Source organism: Cupressus sempervirens, chromosome 3 (assembly GCF_028749045.1).
Source record: "Cupressus sempervirens isolate cs-2001-9-10 chromosome 3, ASM2874904v1, whole genome shotgun sequence".
NCBI classification, from domain to species: Eukaryota; Viridiplantae; Streptophyta; class Pinopsida; order Cupressales; family Cupressaceae; genus Cupressus; species Cupressus sempervirens.
In genome coordinates, this window is record NC_143120.1 from 284,193,778 (window position 1) to 284,214,430 (window position 20,653).

Genomic DNA, 20,653 nt, shown 5'->3' on the forward strand with positions numbered 1-20,653 from the left:
AATAGAAAAAAGGATATATGTAAGATTTTACATGCATATATATCTAAATTTATGATTCAATAGAAATCTATATTTTGAGTAAATTATTTGTTTTTAAATATAATAATTTACACTTGAAAAATGCAACATACTATTATGGAAATATTAAGGCTCAGCAAGCAATAGAAACGTATAGCCATTCATCAGTGAAACCTTAAACCTGTTTATAAGTAGGAAAACATAATTCAATACTTAATATAGAATTAACATCACTCCTGAAATGTAGGCGTGTCAAATTTTGTGAGGTGGGTTCATAAGGTTAAATGGTCGTACAAATGAAGACGGGAATTTTATGAAACCGTGATAAATATACATTCTATATCATTTCTGGCAAATAAAGAAAATAATAAATAGTCTCACCGCAAAGGTCTTGGCTAGCAGTGACCTTACGGCCCAATCCGTTACAGTTTTCACCCGGCGCGAAAATGGTAACTAATTGGTCATTTCGGCATGGGCTGGACAGCAATTCCGAGTCACGGCAAGCAGCTCGATGGCGGGCGTAACCTAAAGCAGCAAGGTGGAAGTCCGCATATTTTATATGGATCTAATGGAACAGGAAAAATTGCAGTGCAAGGAATTTAAAACTCCATACATTTACCGTTCACCACAATTAATTTTTCCGACCTCAACTTTCAGAAGGCTGACCATTCTGGGGGACGACGTGACGATTCCAGTCACGATTCCCCCATTTAATAGCCTTCGGCTAAAATAAATGGCTGCCGGAGTTTTTTTTGGAGCCTCGCCAGTTTTTGCCAAGTGAGTTTTCCATCTAGGATTTGGATTATCTTTTAGGATGAAGATAGAGATAATGGTGCCATAACAGATTCTAAACATGGGGGCAATTTTTAGGCATGGCATGGTTGAGCTTGTGAATCTATCGCGGGTATCGCAATGCAATGGATAAATCTGAGACACTTTTGGGGACATAAACACTCTTCCACATGAGAAAGTATATTAAAATAAATTGCAGGCACCCTCGGAAGCCAATAAAGGACACAAAATAGGTATAAAGACCAGCTCAGATGAGACAAAATATCATATCAATATATAGAAACCTTATTATTCTAAATGTGTTCCTTCAAAAACAGCGACAAGGTCTCCAGATATACCTAGCCAATATTTAAAGCCAAGCTTACCAAAAAAATAACATTTCATAATTGCATTATTCGACCACCAGTTTATACATACTCTCTTCCACAAGAAAAAAATCCTGCCAAATAATTGCAGATGTCACCATAATTCTTCTCTTCAGAAAAAGCCGACCTTCCAGCCAAATTTCAACACTTTTTGGCTGAAACAATAAAGCCATGAAACTTTTGTGTACATTTAATTAGCCTCTGCAATTAACAAGCCTCCACCAGTGGTTATCTCCAAGCAAGAGCAGAAACTAGGTTTGTCTTATTCAAATTTCTCCCTAGTACCCATAACCTGCAGTTGATTTATTTTATAAAAAGAATAAGAAAAGATTTAAAAGAATACATCAAGCAATCCATCCTCAGTAAATACATACTAATGATAAACAAGGAAACTCATATGCAGACCTGAGTTATCCATAGGATTTCCAGCAGGCATAGCCGGCTCTGGTTCCTTGATGTCAACAACCACAACATCAGACGTTAAAAATGTCTTTGCCACTGATGCTGCATGCTCCAAGCAACATCTCACCACCTGCTCCAAAGCAAGAAGTTTTTTACACCATAGCCATTGCATTGCAGTCAAGCTCATAAAGAGAGAAAATACAAACCACCAAAACATGCATTGCCAGAAAGGAGAAAAAAAAACAGAATGCAGGAAACCCATCAATCAACACCAAAACTAACTTGTAAAATGAAAGGCCATTCCAGTGTGTTAAAACATCAAACTCCCAAATTCCAATACAAACCACCAAAACATGCATTGCCAGAAAGGAGAAAAGAAAACAGAATGCAGGAAACCCATCAATCAACACCAAAACTAACTAGTAAAATGAAAGGCCATTCCAGTATGTCAAAACATCAAACTCCAAATTCCAATACATGTTATAACTCGGAGCAGTTTTACCCTTCCAGTAGATAAACAAAAAAACTGACATGATGCATTCCACATAGGAAGAGTGAAACTAACATAAAAACCCACACATCAAGCAAAATGCAAGCCCAAACTCTTCTGCGATGGCATATTGAATGGTTGCAGCTTTTTTGCAAGACTGCAGCGTCCAATGTACTTACACAAGTACCTCTTACAACTAATCTTAATAAGCCTTCTTCCAATCAAGAGCAAATCAACAAATTACTTGACATACTATTATTGATCTAGCATCTGCTCCATTATAATATTATAAAATACAATTCAAACCTCCTTTTAATGCACGTAGCTTTAAAGGGATGGAACCTAACATGATAGGCATCAGGTCCAGCTTATGTTTGCATTTTCATTCAAGTCAACAAACTTGCATTCATTTCACTGATAGAGGAAAGAAGAGGCTATGTCAGAAAAAAAATATCATCATACCTTAGTTGGATCAATTATTCCTACAGCCATCAAATCTTCATAATTGCCAGTAGCAGCATTGTATCCATATTTAGGATTATCATTGGAAAGAACCTGCAAATGAAATCCAGACATATGGTTGAGACCTTACTTGAAGTTAACAGGCAACAGAAAGAATAGGAATGGCTGTCTGCAGTCAGGCTGACATCTAATCAAATTGAATCACATTGAATACATAGGAAAAATAGATTGCATCAAAGGTTTTGTTTAGTAGCTGCAACAGAATGAGTTTAGATAAATTGGATTGGAAAAGCAAAATTGAACAATTTGCCAAGCGATTTACTAACCTTTTCAACCACAACACTTCCATTTACCCCAGCATTCTTTGCAATTAATTTCACAGGGTAGGTCAAAGCTCGTTTGACAATGCCTGCACCAACCTGCAGATACCCAAGGGCCAACAAATTTCAGAACCAGATATCACAATCACATAACACGAAGCAAATCTACTGTTTAAGACAAGCATGGTCGAACAGACTAAAACCCAATATGGACCAAAAACTATTTCCATGCAAAGTACACTTGCTTATATAACAAATACCAAAAAAAAGGCTACCTTCTGCTCATCATTTTCAAGTGTCTCTCTAATAGCATCCACCTTTGAAGCAAGCCTCAAGAGAGCACACCCTCCACCAACAACAATACCTTCCTCAACAGCTGCCTGTATATGATAATTAATCAAAAGACATCTCCAGCGGGATAGATAAAGTTACAAATGTAAACATGCATCACTCTATCTGCTTGTCTCAGTGTCATATAGCTTAAATGTTCCTGGCATGGGAATTGACGTTGGCACTTTATACATTCATGTCAAGTGACACAGTCGTGTAGCGAGAATTGACATTGGCACTTTATACATTCATTTCAAGTGACACAGTTGTGTAGCGAGAAAAATGCCATACCTTTGTTGCATTCAAGGCATCCTCCACTCTTAGCTTCTTTTCCTTCAACTCTGTCTCTGTCTGTGCTCCTACCTGTCAGCAATCACAAATGTTACCATATATTATCACCAAACTTTATCCATGCTCTTTATTTTTAATTCAAGGCGAAGTAAAGCTTATTTAATCAAGTGAGCTCAATGAAAAACTCGTGCTGCTTGCACCCATTTTATTAACAGAGAAATGCAAAAGAATACTAGCAGATTTTTACCATTATTTGACAATACCTGTATAACTGCAACTCCCCCAGATAGTTTAGCAATTCTTTCATTCAATTTTTGTTTCTCATAGTCTTGTTCAGCAACCTGGGAGTAAAGAAAAGTAAAACATTTATATTGACAAATGCCTTCTACAAACTATGTTAATAATTATGTAATTCTCTAATAAAAGATAACTAAAATTCATTTGTTTTTTACTGATTCTGATATTCACAAAGATTGGCTCAGATCACAAAGCATCCACCAAGATGATATAATATGTACAGAGAGCAGAAAAAAGATCATTGAAGAGACAAAATCTTTGACTGCTAAAGTTTTTTGTTCAGGTCCAAATGAACAAGCACTGAAGCAGCAGTTCATATTAAACTTTTAAAGCCTGACGATCACACAGAGAAAGGAAATCTTACCTCAATCAAGTTCCTGATTTGAGCAACCCTTTTCTTAACAGCCTCCTGAGTGCTTCCATCACCAACAATTGTTGTTGTATCTTTCGTCAGTACTACCTTGGCAGCAGTTCCCAGAACCTCATTCCCAACTTTGTCAAGGGCCAGCCCCAGTTCATCTCTAATGACAGTGCCTGCGTTAGAATGCATGTATCAGAAGCATACGGCTAGCTATATAGTAAATAATATACTAGGTGCATACAATCTTTAAGTTAATCCCTAAACTTCCTACTACTACTTGAAATTTAACTTCAAGCTTGCAATAAATGAATTAAAATAATTACTTTCATTTCTGTCCATAACCAAAATTAGAACTCCATTTGATAATATCATGCTACTAGAATAATACCTCCTGTCAAGACGGCAATGTCATCCAAATACTGACTTTTCCTTTCTCCAAACCCAGGAGCCTTCAAAGCAGCAATCTTTAAGGCACCTCGCAGCCTGTTCACAACAAGGGTTGCCAAAGCTTCTTGCTCAATGTCTTCAGCAATTATTAAAATGGGATAACCACCACGAATAGCATCTTCCAATATGCCAACCATATCTCTTGCATTTGTTATCTTTTTATCAACCAACAATAGCTGCAGGTAGAAAACGCAATAAATTCATTTTCTGAGTGGATTCGCCCAATTTACAAAAAGAATAGGAGTCCACCTATATCCTCCCTGAATCTTGAAGCATCAACATCACTTAAAAGTGGTCTAACAGACAAATATTCATATTGAAAACCAGCTAAAGTGGCAAATAACTAATAAGATTTAGATTGATATATTAGTTACCTTGCAATTTTCATACTCCACAGACATCTTCTCACTATCAGTCACAAAGTATGGAGAAATATATCCTCGATCAAATTGCATTCCTTCTACAACATATAGATTGTTTTCTGCACTTTTTCCCTCTTCAAGGGTTACTACACCATTCCTACCAACTTTGCTCATGGCCTCTGCTATCATATTGCCTACTTCATAATTGTTCCCAGCACTCACTGCAGCCACATCTGCTAATTCACTATCTTCAACCTGTAGCATACCAGCAATAAAAGGTTTTACTTTTAACATCTACTAAAAGTACCATATTAACAACAATACTTTCAAAATGATCAACGCAGGAAATACTAAATGCAGATTTAAGAGATTATTAAATAGGCATTTAAGAGATGAAAAGAGCCTAAGCATTTCAAGGAACAGGTCTAAAGCACAACAACACATACTGAAATTGTTATTTTCTTAAACCTTCATCTAATTTTGCAAGATGAATTGTCATACACTACATCTGAAATTGCCATAGATTCAAATCATTTTGATAATCATATTATTTGATCTGTGATATGATTAAATAGTATTCCCTCAATTTCTGTCTCTATGGATGGTAAGTTTTATTCACATTAAACACATTACACTATTTTAATAAGGTCCAGCTTTTTTGCAGAATACCTGAGAATTTCTTATTTAAGCATCAATGATAACCAAAACCGAAAAATTGGATGAAATTTTAAGAACTGCGCACATATGGTGAATTTCTATTAATTTTCAATGGAAAAGCTGACACTGCTGTACAGTACAGATAAAAGAATATACAGCACTCCACATGCATTACACAGCAAGATAATTTAGTCAATAAGAGTTGACCATAATTTACCTCCTTTGATATAGCTTTTAATTCAGAAACTAAAGCTTTCACTGTCTTGTCAATACCCCTAGTGATCTGAATGGGATTCGCTCCAGCTGCAACAACCTGAACACAACGACCTTGCCATTCAGATAATTCTTTCCAAAAATCAGTTGATACTTTTTCATCTCTCTTTATCATATAAGTTAAAAGTATCAGGTAATCATTTCTTTCAGCTTCCACGTAAAAAATGGTTTTGCATTATATTCATCGACCCATATTTCTTTCAATTTTCTCACTATAATATAGCTCAATCTCATTCTAATAAAGTACCTTTATGCCTTCTGCTATTAAACCTTGCGCAAGAACCACTGACGTGGTGGTTCCGTCACCAGCCAAATCATTTGTCTTTGCTGCAGCTTGCCTAACCAATTTGGCTCCAATGTTCTCTACAGGATCTTCTAACTCAACCTGTCAGACAGACGACTGTTCAATACATATCCGGAAAAAGCTATATAGCCACAAATTTTGGCATCTGCATATCACATATCTAGATTGTTTTCTTCAAAACTCCAATTATTTATGTACCATTCCATTCACCAATGAAAAAAGTTCCACATGGAAATGAAAAAATTAGTACAAATGCAAAGTTAATTCTTCATGACACCACACAGAATACCTATGGAGGAGGAAAGAAAATGTAAAAAGAAACAAATTGTCCCCTTTTGATGGCTGAGTCTTAATTTTTCACGTGGTTGTGTCTGTGTCCACAAGACCATCTGGCTCTGTCAGTGTCGCAATTAAAGGGAGTAATTGCCCAGTTAGCTTCCTATGTAAGGAAATAATGTTTAAATTAAGGTGGCTGAGTCTTCAGTTATCAAGTGCCCATGTTTGTGTCCAGGTCTTCAGTATCACAATTGAAGGGAGTAATTGTCCAGTTAAACTCCTATGTAAGGAAACTAATTAATTGTCAACTAGCTGCCAACATTTGTGGACTGACTTCCAATAATTCAGGATCACCAAGAGCTGGGGCTGGGCTATTAAATAGCACATACAAATCAAAAGTATATTTTTTAATATTAGGAACCCAAAACCCAATTTCAGGTACCGAAAGGTGACTAACATAGCAGCTTGCTTGCTGCTTGAGGATGAAACCTTCAAACATGGACCTAGTCCTCTTGGCACAAAATCCTCAGGATCACACATGGTGCAGTTCATTTAAGATTTGCACAGAAATTTAGGGATCAGCAATCACTTGCATGACTGCATGTGTGTTAAGGATATCCAAAGTTCAGACTGTGTGCTGGGTGTTTCCCCAGTGAGTTATATTAGTTTAGTTGCTCTCCAAATGCATGCACGTGTTGAATGAAACTACCATAAATCATAGTTAAAAGAATTTTTGGGTTTGATTGTATGCATTTTGCTTAGGCCACTATAGTGGTACCAGTGCTATGATCTTGCCAGTCAGTGAAATATTTTAAAATTAAAATATAAGGAAAACAAAACTAGATATCAGCACATATCAGTGAGTCAGATTTATGATCTTACCCAGCTGCTGTATAACTCAGATGGAGAAAGGGCAGATTGTAACGGACTACCCTAGTAAGGGTTTAGAGAGAATGACAAAGCCACTGGGAAAATGTTGCAGCCTCAGAGAAACATGCAAAACCAAATCTTCCTAGAACATCCCAGAGAGAGAAGTTCAACTAAACTAGCTTTTAGTCAAATAAATCAGTAGCACCCGAAGTGAAGAAAGTTGAAAATTATTTCTCCTATTACCGATTGCAGTAGCAATACCAATGAGCTCTTGGACCAAGAACCTGTTTTCCTCAATAAACAAAATGAGACAAAAAACTAGCATTTATAACTGGTGCAGGAGCACCTCATAGACTTAGGTTGGATTTGGAGGGCCCGTGGTGTGCCATGAGTTACTTTGGATGTAATAAGGTCTTAAGGACCAATTGAAGTCTTTTTGCAATGATTTGGACCCATTTGTAAGGCCATTGGTGCTTTAAGATCTATAAGCCTACTTGGTCAACGGGTCAGTCGGAGTCTAAGAATATGTTGAAATGGTGTCCTCTGATGTTTTTTATCATAAATGACAAATGTCAATAGTTGTCATGTGGAGCAAAAAGTTATGAATGTTACTTGTCAACATTCACAGCAAATTGTGCAAGTTTTAGAACTTGCATTCCAACGGCCACTTGTGGTTTGAATTTCAGTTGGGATGGTTGGAGGACATCACTAAATGTCTATTTAGGCCTCTGGTGACCAAGGCAAAGAAGTATTTGAAGTTTTGACATGTTTAAGTAATAAATACACATTCATTTCCTTGCAAATTTTTGAGTTCTGTTGTTTGTACAGACCAGTACAGATTCAATGATAGATAAAACGCATAGAGTTGAATAGGTAATGAAGTAGCTTTCTGCTGGCATTGGTTTGGTGACTTCTCATGGTGTCTTGTAGGAAATATTTACAATTTAGTGCTGACTGGTTCAAAACCCTCACTCACCTTGGTTTCACAGTAAAAATGCAAATATCTGGACTTTCTCCCATTGGAAAAGTCCAGTCATTGGTCGAAAGTTGAGTTTGCCAAAGCACTCTAGAATGGTGGTGGTCTCAGACCGGGAGATGGAGGTGTTGGCGAGTTAGGGACAATAAATAACCAGGCATCCTTATGTTACTGATTATGACACGAATGCAAACTTTATTGCAGAACAAGGTGTGGATGGACTAGGTCCAATCTGGTGGTGGATTTGGTGTTTTGGTGAGTATGCAGAGGTGTTCCAAACATAGGCTTGAAGAGAACAAATCAATTTAGAGGAGTTTCTTTGTAAAAAAGGAAGTATTGAGTTAAGAACCCTAAAAGTGAGACCCAAGATTTATTTTGTGACATGTATAGGCAAAAAGGCTACTCGGAACTGCATTCTGTTTGCCAACTTGTTTGGAAGTTTGGAGAGTTGTAAGGTGAAAACCTCAAAAGTAGGGCTAGTTGTAAACTAGGCCTCTACAAAGCATTTATCAATAAGGGTTTGTGTACAAACAAATTGATGGTTGTTTGGGGTTTAGATGGGTCCCTAGAAACAAGTGAACGAAGAAAACTAAGTCTAGTCCATCCTCTGCAATTTGATGGTGAGTTAACCTCATGTGCCTAGGATTAGGCCTAATTGGAGTAGTGACATCAAAAGAAGGTTTTGCTATGAGAAGTTGTAACTATTAAGATGTTTCCATTGTTTATGTCAAGGGACTGTTTGAACTGAGATTGTGCCCTAAAGAAGTGGTAATTTGCAATCCTTGAAGTGCCAAGAAGGTTGTGTGGTTGTTGGTTGTCATGAGACACTTAGTTTCCCTTGTGACTCTGCGTCAGAAAGACACATCCCTGCAATTTCTAGTGATGTCCCAGAAATATCAAGATCTCAAACATTGATAAGATGGAACCATTGCCATGTGAGAATTGCTTACAAAATTGTTATGTTGATGGGACAGAGTGGTTAAGGAAGCTTCAGTTGATTCTTGATCCATTACTTATCTTTATCTTGAGAACTTTAATGCCGCTACAAATCTTTCAAAAAAATGCCAAGCCAACCATGTAAAAGTAACGTTTTGATCACTTTGTCAGATTGCCGTTCTAAAAATAAGGAAGCCAAGTAGTACAGAATTGTTTGTACTAGTTGGACACTGCATGATTATAATGGAAAAATTCAAGGTGGTAAGATACTTACAAATAGGATTATATAGTATCCCAAAATGCTCTGTGAAAAATAGGCCAGTGGATGCCAACAGAGGTTCAGAACTCAGAACAACTGCATACAATAATGCAAGCAAGACACAAGAAGTTCAAAATTCTCATCTACATTTCATGGATCAGCAGCTGCAACAATTGTATAATTCAACGACATGCATGGAGATCGTAGAGCAGTTTTATAAGTACCGGTTTTTGTATTATGATTCATGAACTTGGTCATTTAAGAATTTTCTTTGTCCATAATAATATCCTCAAAGATCATGATAAAGGTATGCTAGCAAGGCAGAGAGAACTGACTAGAGTCAGACTTCTAATCCATTGCATGCATATGCCTTGACAGATGAAATGTATCTGGGAGAAACTAAGAACACAATGCATATCAAGGACAAATTTGAAAACTGAGAGACCTCAGATTGAGGAGACGGAACATTGCACAGTAAAGTAAATTTCCCTTAGGATGAATCCAACAAAGAAACAGATTCTTCAAATGATAAAGCTGATAAGAAAGATATGATGAATGCCAAAGATTTGCCTAACCACATGTAGAAATGAGAATCATTTCCTTGGATATTAGAGGTAAAGATATTCCTTCAAATGCAGAAAACCATGTATTATGAATTTCTTTGTAAAGCTGAACCACCAAATCCGGCCGGTGAAGATGGTCAGAAAAACACAACAAAAACAAAGCCTCATTAGTAATCGAGTTGCACAGCAAGACCTAATTGAAGTAAATGATGTGCCTGTAATCTGAAAACCCAAATTATAATAATAGACATGTAGGGCAAAATTCAATGCAAGAAAATAATATTCCCTAAAACCAGATTCAGGAGCAGATTATTGTAGTTTCAAGCAAGACATAAGCTCTGTACAATAGCACCAAACTCATAGCACATTTAGCATTCCTTCAGTCCTCATGGTAAACCATCCTTGGACTTCAGTGTCTCAGCAAAAATATTTTAGGCAGAAGTAACAATGAGCATAAGAGATTGGACTGGTACATTTCCAAATTCCAGCTGCTTGGTAGAAGAAAAAGGAAAAGCATTAGCAGCTGGAAACAAAAAGCTTGAAGGGGGGAAATCTGCTAATTGAATGAGCACCTACCCAAAACACAGACTTTACTTCCACCACTTGATGAATTATCCTTGAGAATCTCACACAAACATGTTGAATTAATTAAGTCGCTAAAAAGTAACCCTGATGCAACAAAGAACAAAATCTGCTGGCATTTGCATGCATCATGAAAGGCGATTCCTTATAGTTTTGAGCATTGTATCTTAAAAATGAGATCTCAAACAGAAATATGCAATCCAAATCATTGGATCAGACGCAGACCTTACCAAACACCACACTTGTTTTTTTTTCAATTCTCCCCCTCTTTTCTGGAAATATGCATTGATGGGCCATTTTTAGTGCACCCATATATGTCTATTTTGTTCATTTACTGGTCTAAAGTGCTCACCTAATACATCACGTTTTGGATCCCGCTCAACTATTGGCTCCACTCCCCTAGGTGTTGCTTTTCTTAGTTAAGTCTTCTCTTCTTGAATAGAAAACTTTCACTTCAGTTTGAAGCTCTTGTACATAGCTAGATGTGCTTGCATTGGTTGCATTAATCAAGCAACCAATTTCCAAAATTTCATATCAGACCAGAGGATGAGGTTTTCTGAATACTTGTGGACATCTTTGTCTGGAAATATGCATTGATGGGCCATTTTTAGTGCACCCCTATAGGTCTATTTTGTTCGTCTACTGATCTAAAGTGTTCACCTCACATATCCCCTTTTGGATCCCGCTCAACTATTGACTCCTCTCCCCTAGGTGTTGCTTTTCTTAGTTAAGTCTTCTATTCTTGAATAAAAGACTTCCGTTTCAGTTTGAAGCTCTTGTAAATAGCTAGATGTGCCGCATTGGTTGCAACAATCAAGCAGCCAATTTCCAAAGTTTCATGGTATCAAACCAGAGGATGAGGTTTTCTGAAAACTTGTGGACACCTTTCTGTGGTAAAAATTGTGAGTCTACAAGCAAGGAAAATCAACGGTTTTTGTGGTTCGTGCAACAAAAATCCACATTTGTAGTTCCCCTCCCACAAGTCTGATTAATCATTTTTTGCACACTTTAAACTTTTGAAAGTCTCACAAAAAGGCCTGACGGAGACGCCTGTGTTTGTGTTTTTTTCTTGACTGCACACAACCTTAATCACGTGCGACATTTCATGCATCTTTTTTAAGGTGGGCATTATTAGGTTTTTTTTTCACATTTTTCCAGTCCATCGAGGGTTTCCTTTCAGCTATGGCTGTAAAGGGTTTAAATGTGCGATTCTTTCCATGTTTTTTAACCATTTGTTTTACCTTGGCTTATGCCCTCACGTGCAACTGGTCTGCAAAAAAAATTTGCATATTTTTGGTACCCAAATCGCATTGCTTTTTTCAACATCTAAGATTTTTTTATACACATTTTGCAGACTACGAACGTGATTTTTTCAGGAATTTTAACACAATTTTTGAGGTCTGCACAAGCAGCTATATTCTAGATGAAACCCTAATACGAAATTCAAATTTGTGGTCATAAGTTGTCTGGAATAGATTTGTACACCCTCAAACCTGGTTAGGGTTTTATTAGTGATTTTTTTTTAAAAAGATATCTTTTTTGGTCTCACAATTTTTCCCAGGTTCATCATTGTTTGTTTTTAGTCTTTCAGTGTGTTGGCTTGGAAATTGTGTCAGCCACACCTCAATTTTTGTGCCACAAGGTTGACAAGCAACCTCTGTATTCTTATGGCATCTTTGACCAAAATTATGTTGGGAGGGAAATCAGTGATTCAATGGTCACAACTAACACACCTAGAAGCAGCACATGATGACAAAATTTGAACATTGATGTCTTAAGTAGGAGATAATTTCCACAGCAAGTCAAATTGTGATATTGCTATCAGGATTTAACTGTATAGTTTATAAGTCAAACACATATGAGTAGCAATTCAACATGAATCCATCTGTCATGAGAATAAATGGCACACTTAGCACTCATTGGATCTAGGTGATGCTCATGAAACATGGGTCAATGTGTTTGACTTATGAACTACACAGTTAAATCCTGACAGCAATATCACACATTGATGTCTTGACAAAATTGTCAAGTGGTACAAAAACACATCCTACAAAAGTTGGATCAGATCTAGACAAATTTGATAACTGTAACCAGGAAGTCGTAATGCTCATTAAACTTTCTGTTCCAGATGATCAGCTCCCTTAGGTGCCTTCCAACAAAACAGCTAAAGAGATCTGGGAACTCTTGAAGGATCTTCATGAGACGTCTAAAAAGAGCCAAGCTTTATTTTTAAAGAATGTGTTGTTTTCTGTCATGATAGATGAGATGATCACTCTCTCGGAACATCTTACGAAGATTGAGCACATTTGTGATCAGATAGAGGCTATTGGTCACATGATGGAGGAAGAAAATATGTTAGTGATCATGTTGGAAAGCCTGTCCTGATCCAACAAGCATTTCATTGAGAGCATTAATATCACTTCTACCAGTGTTGATCTGAAGTTTCCTAATCTCTACAACAAGCTTCAACAGAAAGATTGATGAAAGCAACAGTTTGGATGCAATGCTAGTTCATCCTTACTCAAACAAATGACGTTTACAACCAAAGCATTAGACAAAAACAAAGGTCCATTGACTCTAGTGCCTCTCGGCATTTCATGCATCTTCAAGATTGGTTCATAGAGTTCGCACATTTCATAGATTGAGTGATCTAAGGAGACAAGGAGTATACAATTCTCAAATACGTCAACATTCAAATTTCATATGATGAGAGGGATTTGATCTTTCTCAATGTATTACTTTAAGTATAAAGCTCAATCTATTGCCAATCAAACTAATAATGCTTCATTCTATTTAGCTTGATGTCATCTTCGATTCACACGAGTGTACAGAGAGTCTCACACCATAGTTACAATTGGTCTTGAGGATCATGGTCTTTATAAACTCAATGATAGAGGCAATTCTCAAGAGCAAGCAATAGCAGCCATAAGTACCTCCATCAACAATCTTTGGCATAAGAGGTATAGGCATCTAAATATTCACTATATTTCTCAATTGGCTAACCAGAGTTTGGTTGTTGGATTACAACATCATGGAATTTGCAGAGCTTGTCAAGTTGGGAAGTAGCATTAAACTCTTTTTTAGACAGTGACATTTGGAGGGCATCCAGGATCTTGCAATTGGTTCATGCAAATATTTGTGGACACATAAACACTCCATCAATCACAAGATGCACATATCTATTGTTATTTCTTGATGATTCCTACAAGAAAATGAGAGTGTATTTTCTTCGCCATTAATCAGAGGTGTTGAAAATGTCTCAGAAGTTCAAGGACTTGGTGGAAAAAGAGTTAGGTTGATAGATTGTCACACTTCGGTTTGATAATGGTGGAGAAGTTTGTCTATATGTTTCCTCCAGCTTGAGCCTCACAAGGCATTAAGCATCAGCTTCCGACACCCCACAACAAAACGATGTTGTTGAACACAAGAATTGCATAGTCACTGAGATGGCTAGATCTATGTTGGAGCATAAAAATGTTCCAAAGAAGTTTTATGCTAAGGCAACCCATATTGCAGTTTATCTTTTGAATTAGTCTCCCGCATAGACTGTTAAGAAGATGACTGTAGATGGAAGCCCAAAATCAATCATCTAAAGGTTTTTAGTTCTACACCTTATGTTTGGATTCTAGATGCCAAGTATACCAAACTGGATTCTAGATGCCAAGCACACCAAACTACATTCTAAGACTTGGAAATTGATGTTTACAAGGTACAATGATAAATATTAGGCTTATTGCTTGATTCCTGTAAAACACAATTGTCTCATATTCAGTCGAGATGTGGTGTTTGATGAAGAACGAAGACCCTTTCGACCACCTCCATAGGCTACACTTCTAGATGTTTGTCTACCATCTGGTTCACCTAATAGGACAGATTTAGCTGACATTCTATCACATATCATTCCTCAAGACAATAAGGATCCACCTCCACAGATCTCAAATGTTGTTCATCTTGCAATACATGGTTCTACTCTCCAACATAACTGGTGCATCAAGACAACTAGGGATCTTTGTGAGGGTGAACTTATTCAAGGTAGATCAGCTCAAAATTAGAGCAAGAAGCATACCAAAATCAAATTTGCTCTTTTGAAAAACATTCACAGTATTTATGAGCCTCAAACATATTCAAAGGCTAACGGCATACCAAAATGGGAACAAGCTATGGCAGTTGAACATCTAAGTCTCTTGAAAAACAATACTTGAGTGTATTAGATGTTCCACATAGAAGCCCATTGCTTGCAAATGGTGTACAAAGTCGAGCATCATTTTGATGGGACACTTGCAAGTACAAGGCATGGATAGTAGCTAAAGGATTTTTATAGAAAGAGGGCATCAACTCTGAGCAAACATTTGCTCCAACAACAAATGAGCACCATTCAGCTTGTCTTCACTCTTTTAGCTCTGGATGGAGAATTCATTAGATGGATGTCAAGAGTGCTTTCCTGAATGGCAATTTGCAAGAACATACATAACCCCCAAATTTTCAAGTTGTCAGTGAAGAACACCAAGTTTGCAAATTAGTATAAGCTCTCTATGGCCTCAAACATGCACCTCGTGCATGGTATGTTAAGATTGACAAGTATTTAATTGATTAAGAGTTTCAATAGAATCCTAATTTTCTTGTTCTTGTCATCTATGTTGACAATCTAGTCATTACTGGTAGTGCAACACATTGTATTGAGCATGTCAAATAGAATTTGCATATTTAGGAACTCTATTATTGCCTTGGTGCTAGAGGTTTGACAAACAGATAGTTGCATCTTCATTTCTCAATCAAAGTATGCCAAAAGTCTGTTGAATCAGTTTCAGATGCATGACTGCAAACAAGCATCTACACCTATGAAGGGCAGGCCAAAACTTTTATCCAAGTCAGATTCAATGGTGGTGGATGAATCAATTTCAGACAACTATTGGGCAGCCTTATCTATCTCACTACCACTAGACCTGACATTAGCTATGTTATGAGCTACATCTCTTGCTTCTTGCCTGCCTCAAAAGTTAAACATTGAGTTGCAGCAAAAAACCTCTACTGAGATATGTAAAGAGTAATCCTGATTTTGGCATTTTGTACAACCGAAACACAGATCCTAAGCTCTTTGGTTTTAAAGACTCAAATTGGGCAGCTTTTTGTGATGACAAAGTCTACAAGTCTACTATTAAGCATGTTTTCAGTTTGGGAACAAGTGTGATCACATGGACCAGAAAGAAGCAGTACACAATAATTTTCTCCTCCGTTGAAATTGAGTAGCAGGGTACTCTTAAAGCGGCTTGTAAGGCAGATTGGCTTTGAAGAATGCTTGTAGAAATGCACATACCTCAAGCAGAACCTACTCACTTGTTCTGTTATAATCGGAGTTTGAAAGTTGGCCAAAAATCCCATCTTCCATGAGCAGGCAAATAATGTTTAGACTCATTGTCATTTCATCTGCAAGCTTTGTCAAAGATGGATCAGCGATGTTGCAATATGTTCCCACTGAGGACTAGACTGCCAATATACTCACCAGGTCTCTCAATCCAGAAAAGTTTGTCAAGTTTAGGGGGCAACTTGGTGTAGTTGATAAAATGACAATTAGGGGCTATTAGAATATTTCAATACCTAGGATTATTTTTGGTAATTTAATCTTTTATTATTTTTGGCCAGCTTTTTAGATTCTCTAGTTAATAACTTAATAATCATTTAGGTGTTGCTTTTCTTAATTTACGTAAGAACTCTATGTTTAGAAGACTTTATCTTCAGTTTGAAGCTCTTGTAAATTGCTATATACACCCCATTGGTTTCATTAATCCAGCAAGCAACTTCCAAATTTTCACAAGTTAATTGATCTACTGGAGGAAACTACCCATAGAGGATGCTGTTAGAGAGTGGACAGATTTGAATCAAATCACAAGGTTCAAATTCATGTTTGGCAACAATAAAATTCAGATGAAATTTGGCAGGGGTAGAAATTTGAGTCAAATTTCTGAAATAAATGGGCAATGAATTCACCCTAAATAAACTTAACTTTTAAACTAGAAGTTAAGAAACAGTGAACTTTAGTTCAAGTAATTTTTATAACTAATATATTTATACAATTTTAATATAGATGAAATAAATTATAATATTTATACTTTTTATTCATATTTAGGTGAATACATTAAAGATAAAAAATTTAAAATTTGCATATAATTTATCAGAATACTAAATCAACATTTTTAAATTTTGATAGAATATCAAAACAAAAAGTTTAAAAACAAAAAACCTAAAAATCAATAACAATGAAATTCTATACAACCAAGAGTCGAATCAGAGTTGCTGGGCCACATCACTTATGGAACTGTTCGCACAGAAGAAAGTAAGACCGCCCACTATATGAAATCATATGCTACTGTCACTCTAGCCAAAAGCTGTGCTTTCATTCATAAGAAAACCCTGAAAGAATCCAGGAAAATAACCCTAAATAAAATCAAGACGATTTTTAACAGAAATTTGTTCACAAATTTCAGCTTTTTTTTCATTATATTCAACAGATTTGAAACTTCATGTTTGAAGTTTGCCAAAATCCAGCTCTCGATCACTGATGGGAAAGCAATTCTGGGAGAGAGCAGAATCGTCGTATCCACTTTAAATTCACTTCATCGTGTGAATGTCCAATTCTAAATGTTTAAGATTGAAATTTCAAATAACAGGGCTGAGTCTTCAGTTATGACTATGTCTTCCTGTTGAACAGAAATGGGCTGACATTAGAAGGAGTTGCTCTTAGCTGCCACAATTTATGGATTGACTTCCATGATCAGATTAACCAACATAAGGCAAACAATCAACTTCAGCTATGGAAGCTGATGCTCCTACAGTAGTGTGCTTGGCACTTTGAAGACAAAAACGTTCAGGTATGAATCTCGTACTCTGTGGACTAAAGCCTCAGAAGAAAACATGCTAAAGGACATATCACTTGTGCAGACAACAATAATCAGGAGGACTAACAGTTGCGTAACAATGATAATTAAAAATTCAGATATTTAGGCTGGGAATTTTCCAGTCAATTGTATTCATTTAGTTGCTCTCCATTTGCCAAAATGTGTTCCATGAAAATGATTTTAGAATCCTCTGTTTTTTAAGAGACTTTCTACATTAATTGTTTTTTATGCATTTAACCTGCAGTTAGGACATTACACGAAACCACAATTTACCTCTTTGGCCACAGTCACACCATCGTTCACAATTTTTGGAGCCCCATATTTACTCTCTAAAACAACATTTCTGCCTTTTGGTCCTAGAGTGACTCCAACAAGATCTGCAAGCTTATTGACACCCGCCTACATAAAAGACACAATATTCTATCAGAAGCCATGTAATTTTATACTCAAGAATATGTTAAGATACAACCCTACTAAGAGGGCACATTATGGACCTTGTGCATAGAACAGTTCTACAATAGTAACACTTAATCTAAAATAAATTCTTTATGATTAGGTACATTTATCAAACCTGCATCTTCTTCGTTGCTGCACCGTCTTTATTAAAGTATAATTCTTTTGCCATGGCTTGAACATTAAGTGCCCGATCCCTCTTTTGTAGTCTCAAAGTCTGCCTTTTGTTTAAGCCCTTCAGAGAGCTAGAAGCAAAAGCAGTTACAGAGGAAAATGTGTAATTTTTATTAGAAGTTGCACTCATTTTCTCTCTTCCAATGTTACTGAAAGCTGCAGAAGTGCTGATGCCTGTCATACTGAACAAAGCTGATGCCATCTTCTATTAACCTGCAAAAAGGGAACACTGGATACCCTAATCAACCCTTTCATGTAGCACAAAATACCTTTGCAGAAAGACTTGAACCTGAAATAGTTAACAATCTTGCTTCTCGATATATTAGAGATCCAACGAAAACACAAGCAGGACAAACCCATAAAATATCAGGACACAGCCCACCACTTATCATTCAATTCTTAAGCACAAAACTTGAGGTCTTTCAGAAACTATTACAAAGCTATCAGAAAACCTATTACATCCCTTATAACAACTTATTTTTCTTTCATATTTAATCAGAATTAACCAGCAACCTCATTGCAAAATAAAATTTTGATAAAAGTAATTTTAGATGTGATAATTTGCATATAATTTTACTACAACATTTCACGCTCTATATTTAAAATTACTGTCAAAATAAATAAATGTGCTCACATATGAATGACTATTATACAAAAGCACCATTTCTTCCTGAAAGGATTAACTTCATTACCATAATACCTATAGAAATATTATATAGAGCACCAGTGGACCTAATCACCCACGTAATGCCTTATCATACATGCTTCATAGACTTCAATCCCCAACATCATGAATAGATTAGGACTTACCAATTAGCGATTACAGTGAAATACATTCAGTTCTGAAAGAAAAAAATTGAAGCTTTCCAGCAGCTTCTCTCCATTGAATACAGCCAACAACCCATATTTACCATATGCACGTACCAGGATGTGAATTATCCAAATTCCAAAAGCACCATTTCTCCCTCGACTAGTGTTTGTACAATTACTTCAAGTACAAAACAAGCCTACTGTAGACCAAACTGCAATTCCTATATACATTTTTACTAAGCTTCAACCCCAACTTTAATGCACAAAAACAAGTAAGGTACATACTATGAAAGTTGCAAGTAATCTTAACTACAAAATGCCTCATTCTCGATTACACAATCAGCCATTTCTCATATAGTTCCTAGATACATTTTACTAAGCTTCAAACCACAACTTTAATGCACAAAAACAAGAAAGTAAGATACGCATTATGAAAGTTGCAAGTAATCTTAACTGCAAAATGCTCCAGTCTCGATTACTAAATCAGCCATTTCTCATGTATAAGTAGTCAGTGCTCAGAGAGCTTAAAACTATCAAATTAACCCCTTCAGACGTAGAGCATGCATACAAATGGTTCATCGAAAGAGAAACTAGAAATAGAAATAGACTAAATCTCCTACCTGCAATGCATGTCCATCTACTACTGGAACCATTTCGTGGTAATAATGCTGCTATTAATTGATCCACTACATAATACAAACAACATAGAACAACGACTTCCTGAAATAAAAAAATTCAAACGGCATTTGAAGGAAAAACAACATAGACGAAACAGAAGGGCTATATAAAAAGTAGCAAGTATGGATGGAGATATTAGAGTACTCAGCAGAGTTGTCAAACTTGCCAGGGACAATAAGTCCTTTGTAGAACCAGAAAACTATTATAAGAGTCACCCAAAACCATGTACCCTGCCAAAACATAAATCCAAAAGCTAGTAACCCAGCCAACAGAAACTACGAATGAAAAAAAAAGGTCATCATACAGAACCCAAACAAATAAAATAAAATATAGAAAAAATGCATCCACCAAAACCCTAAACCCTAATAACTACTCTTTCAAACTATACGCCCCAAAATGCACCTAAATCATTGAAAGCGTTTTTAGAGAGTCTATCGGGCCCGAAGGTAAAGATATGGTGAACACTGAAGACATCCAAATCAGAATCAATGTTAAACATTAAAGCTTGACTAATTCACAAGAAGGTAAAGCTATGATGACCGAAAGCCAAAACACCTGCTGCTAGTTATCAAACTAAATAACGCTATATTAACCACAAAGACTAGCACTGGAAATTCTTCTTACAAAGCCCTACAAACAACTCAAGCAGAAAAACCAGGTACTTGATTGACTTCTCACCTTGCCTTGGTGGACGTGAGTTACAAGGACTGAAGCCCTGCCCAAAAGAGTGCTAGTATAATCCAGCCACAGCCGAAGAACTCTCCGAAACCAGAAATGAACTAATGCAACGTGATAAGGTTTGCATGGGAATATTTGGAAACAAGATGCCTCTTCAATAGAGATTTCTAGAGGACTCGCGCTATGTGGATTTTGTTTGCTAGCGAAAAAATTTAGTACCCCAACTAATGAAAAATAATAATTAAATACTAAGCAAATTGTGTATGATGTTGCCGTTTGTCATATTCATTAAATAAACAATAAATTAATTTAACCATTGTGTAATTGGTTGTTG

General features: G+C 36.5%; 1 protein-coding gene across 1 annotated transcript; it reads right to left on the reverse strand.

Annotated features, from left to right (window-relative positions):
* Positions 1-1,062: 1,062 nt before the first annotated feature.
* LOC149566063 (ruBisCO large subunit-binding protein subunit beta, chloroplastic) lies at positions 1,063-20,446 on the reverse strand. The gene is made up of 15 exons (XM_089819498.1): positions 20,320-20,446; positions 18,098-18,366; positions 17,800-17,925; positions 6,115-6,252; positions 5,812-5,907; positions 4,950-5,192; positions 4,517-4,751; positions 4,132-4,301; positions 3,734-3,811; positions 3,471-3,542; positions 3,125-3,229; positions 2,856-2,948; positions 2,530-2,622; positions 1,581-1,707; positions 1,063-1,467 (listed from the first exon to the last, which is right to left on the reverse strand). The coding sequence occupies exons 2-15, from the start codon at positions 18,353-18,355 to the stop codon at positions 1,454-1,456; spliced, it is 1,848 nt and encodes a 615-aa protein (XP_089675624.1). The 5' UTR covers positions 18,356-18,366; positions 20,320-20,446; the 3' UTR covers positions 1,063-1,453.
* Between the last annotated feature and the right edge of the window lie 207 nt (positions 20,447-20,653).

Bases quoted from the DNA above. Each gene is read 5' to 3' on its own strand.
- LOC149566063 (XM_089819498.1), bottom strand. From the start codon at position 18,355: ATGGCATCAGCTTTGTTCAGTATGACAGGCATCAGCACTTCTGCAGCT. The intron at 2,949-3,124 runs GTAGCCTTTTTT...GGGTATCTGCAG, and splicing joins TTGAAAATGATGAGCAGAAG to GTTGGTGCAGGCATTGTCAA. The intron at 1,708-2,529 runs GTATGATGATAT...GCTTTGGAGCAG, and splicing joins GAATAATTGATCCAACTAAG to GTGGTGAGATGTTGCTTGGA.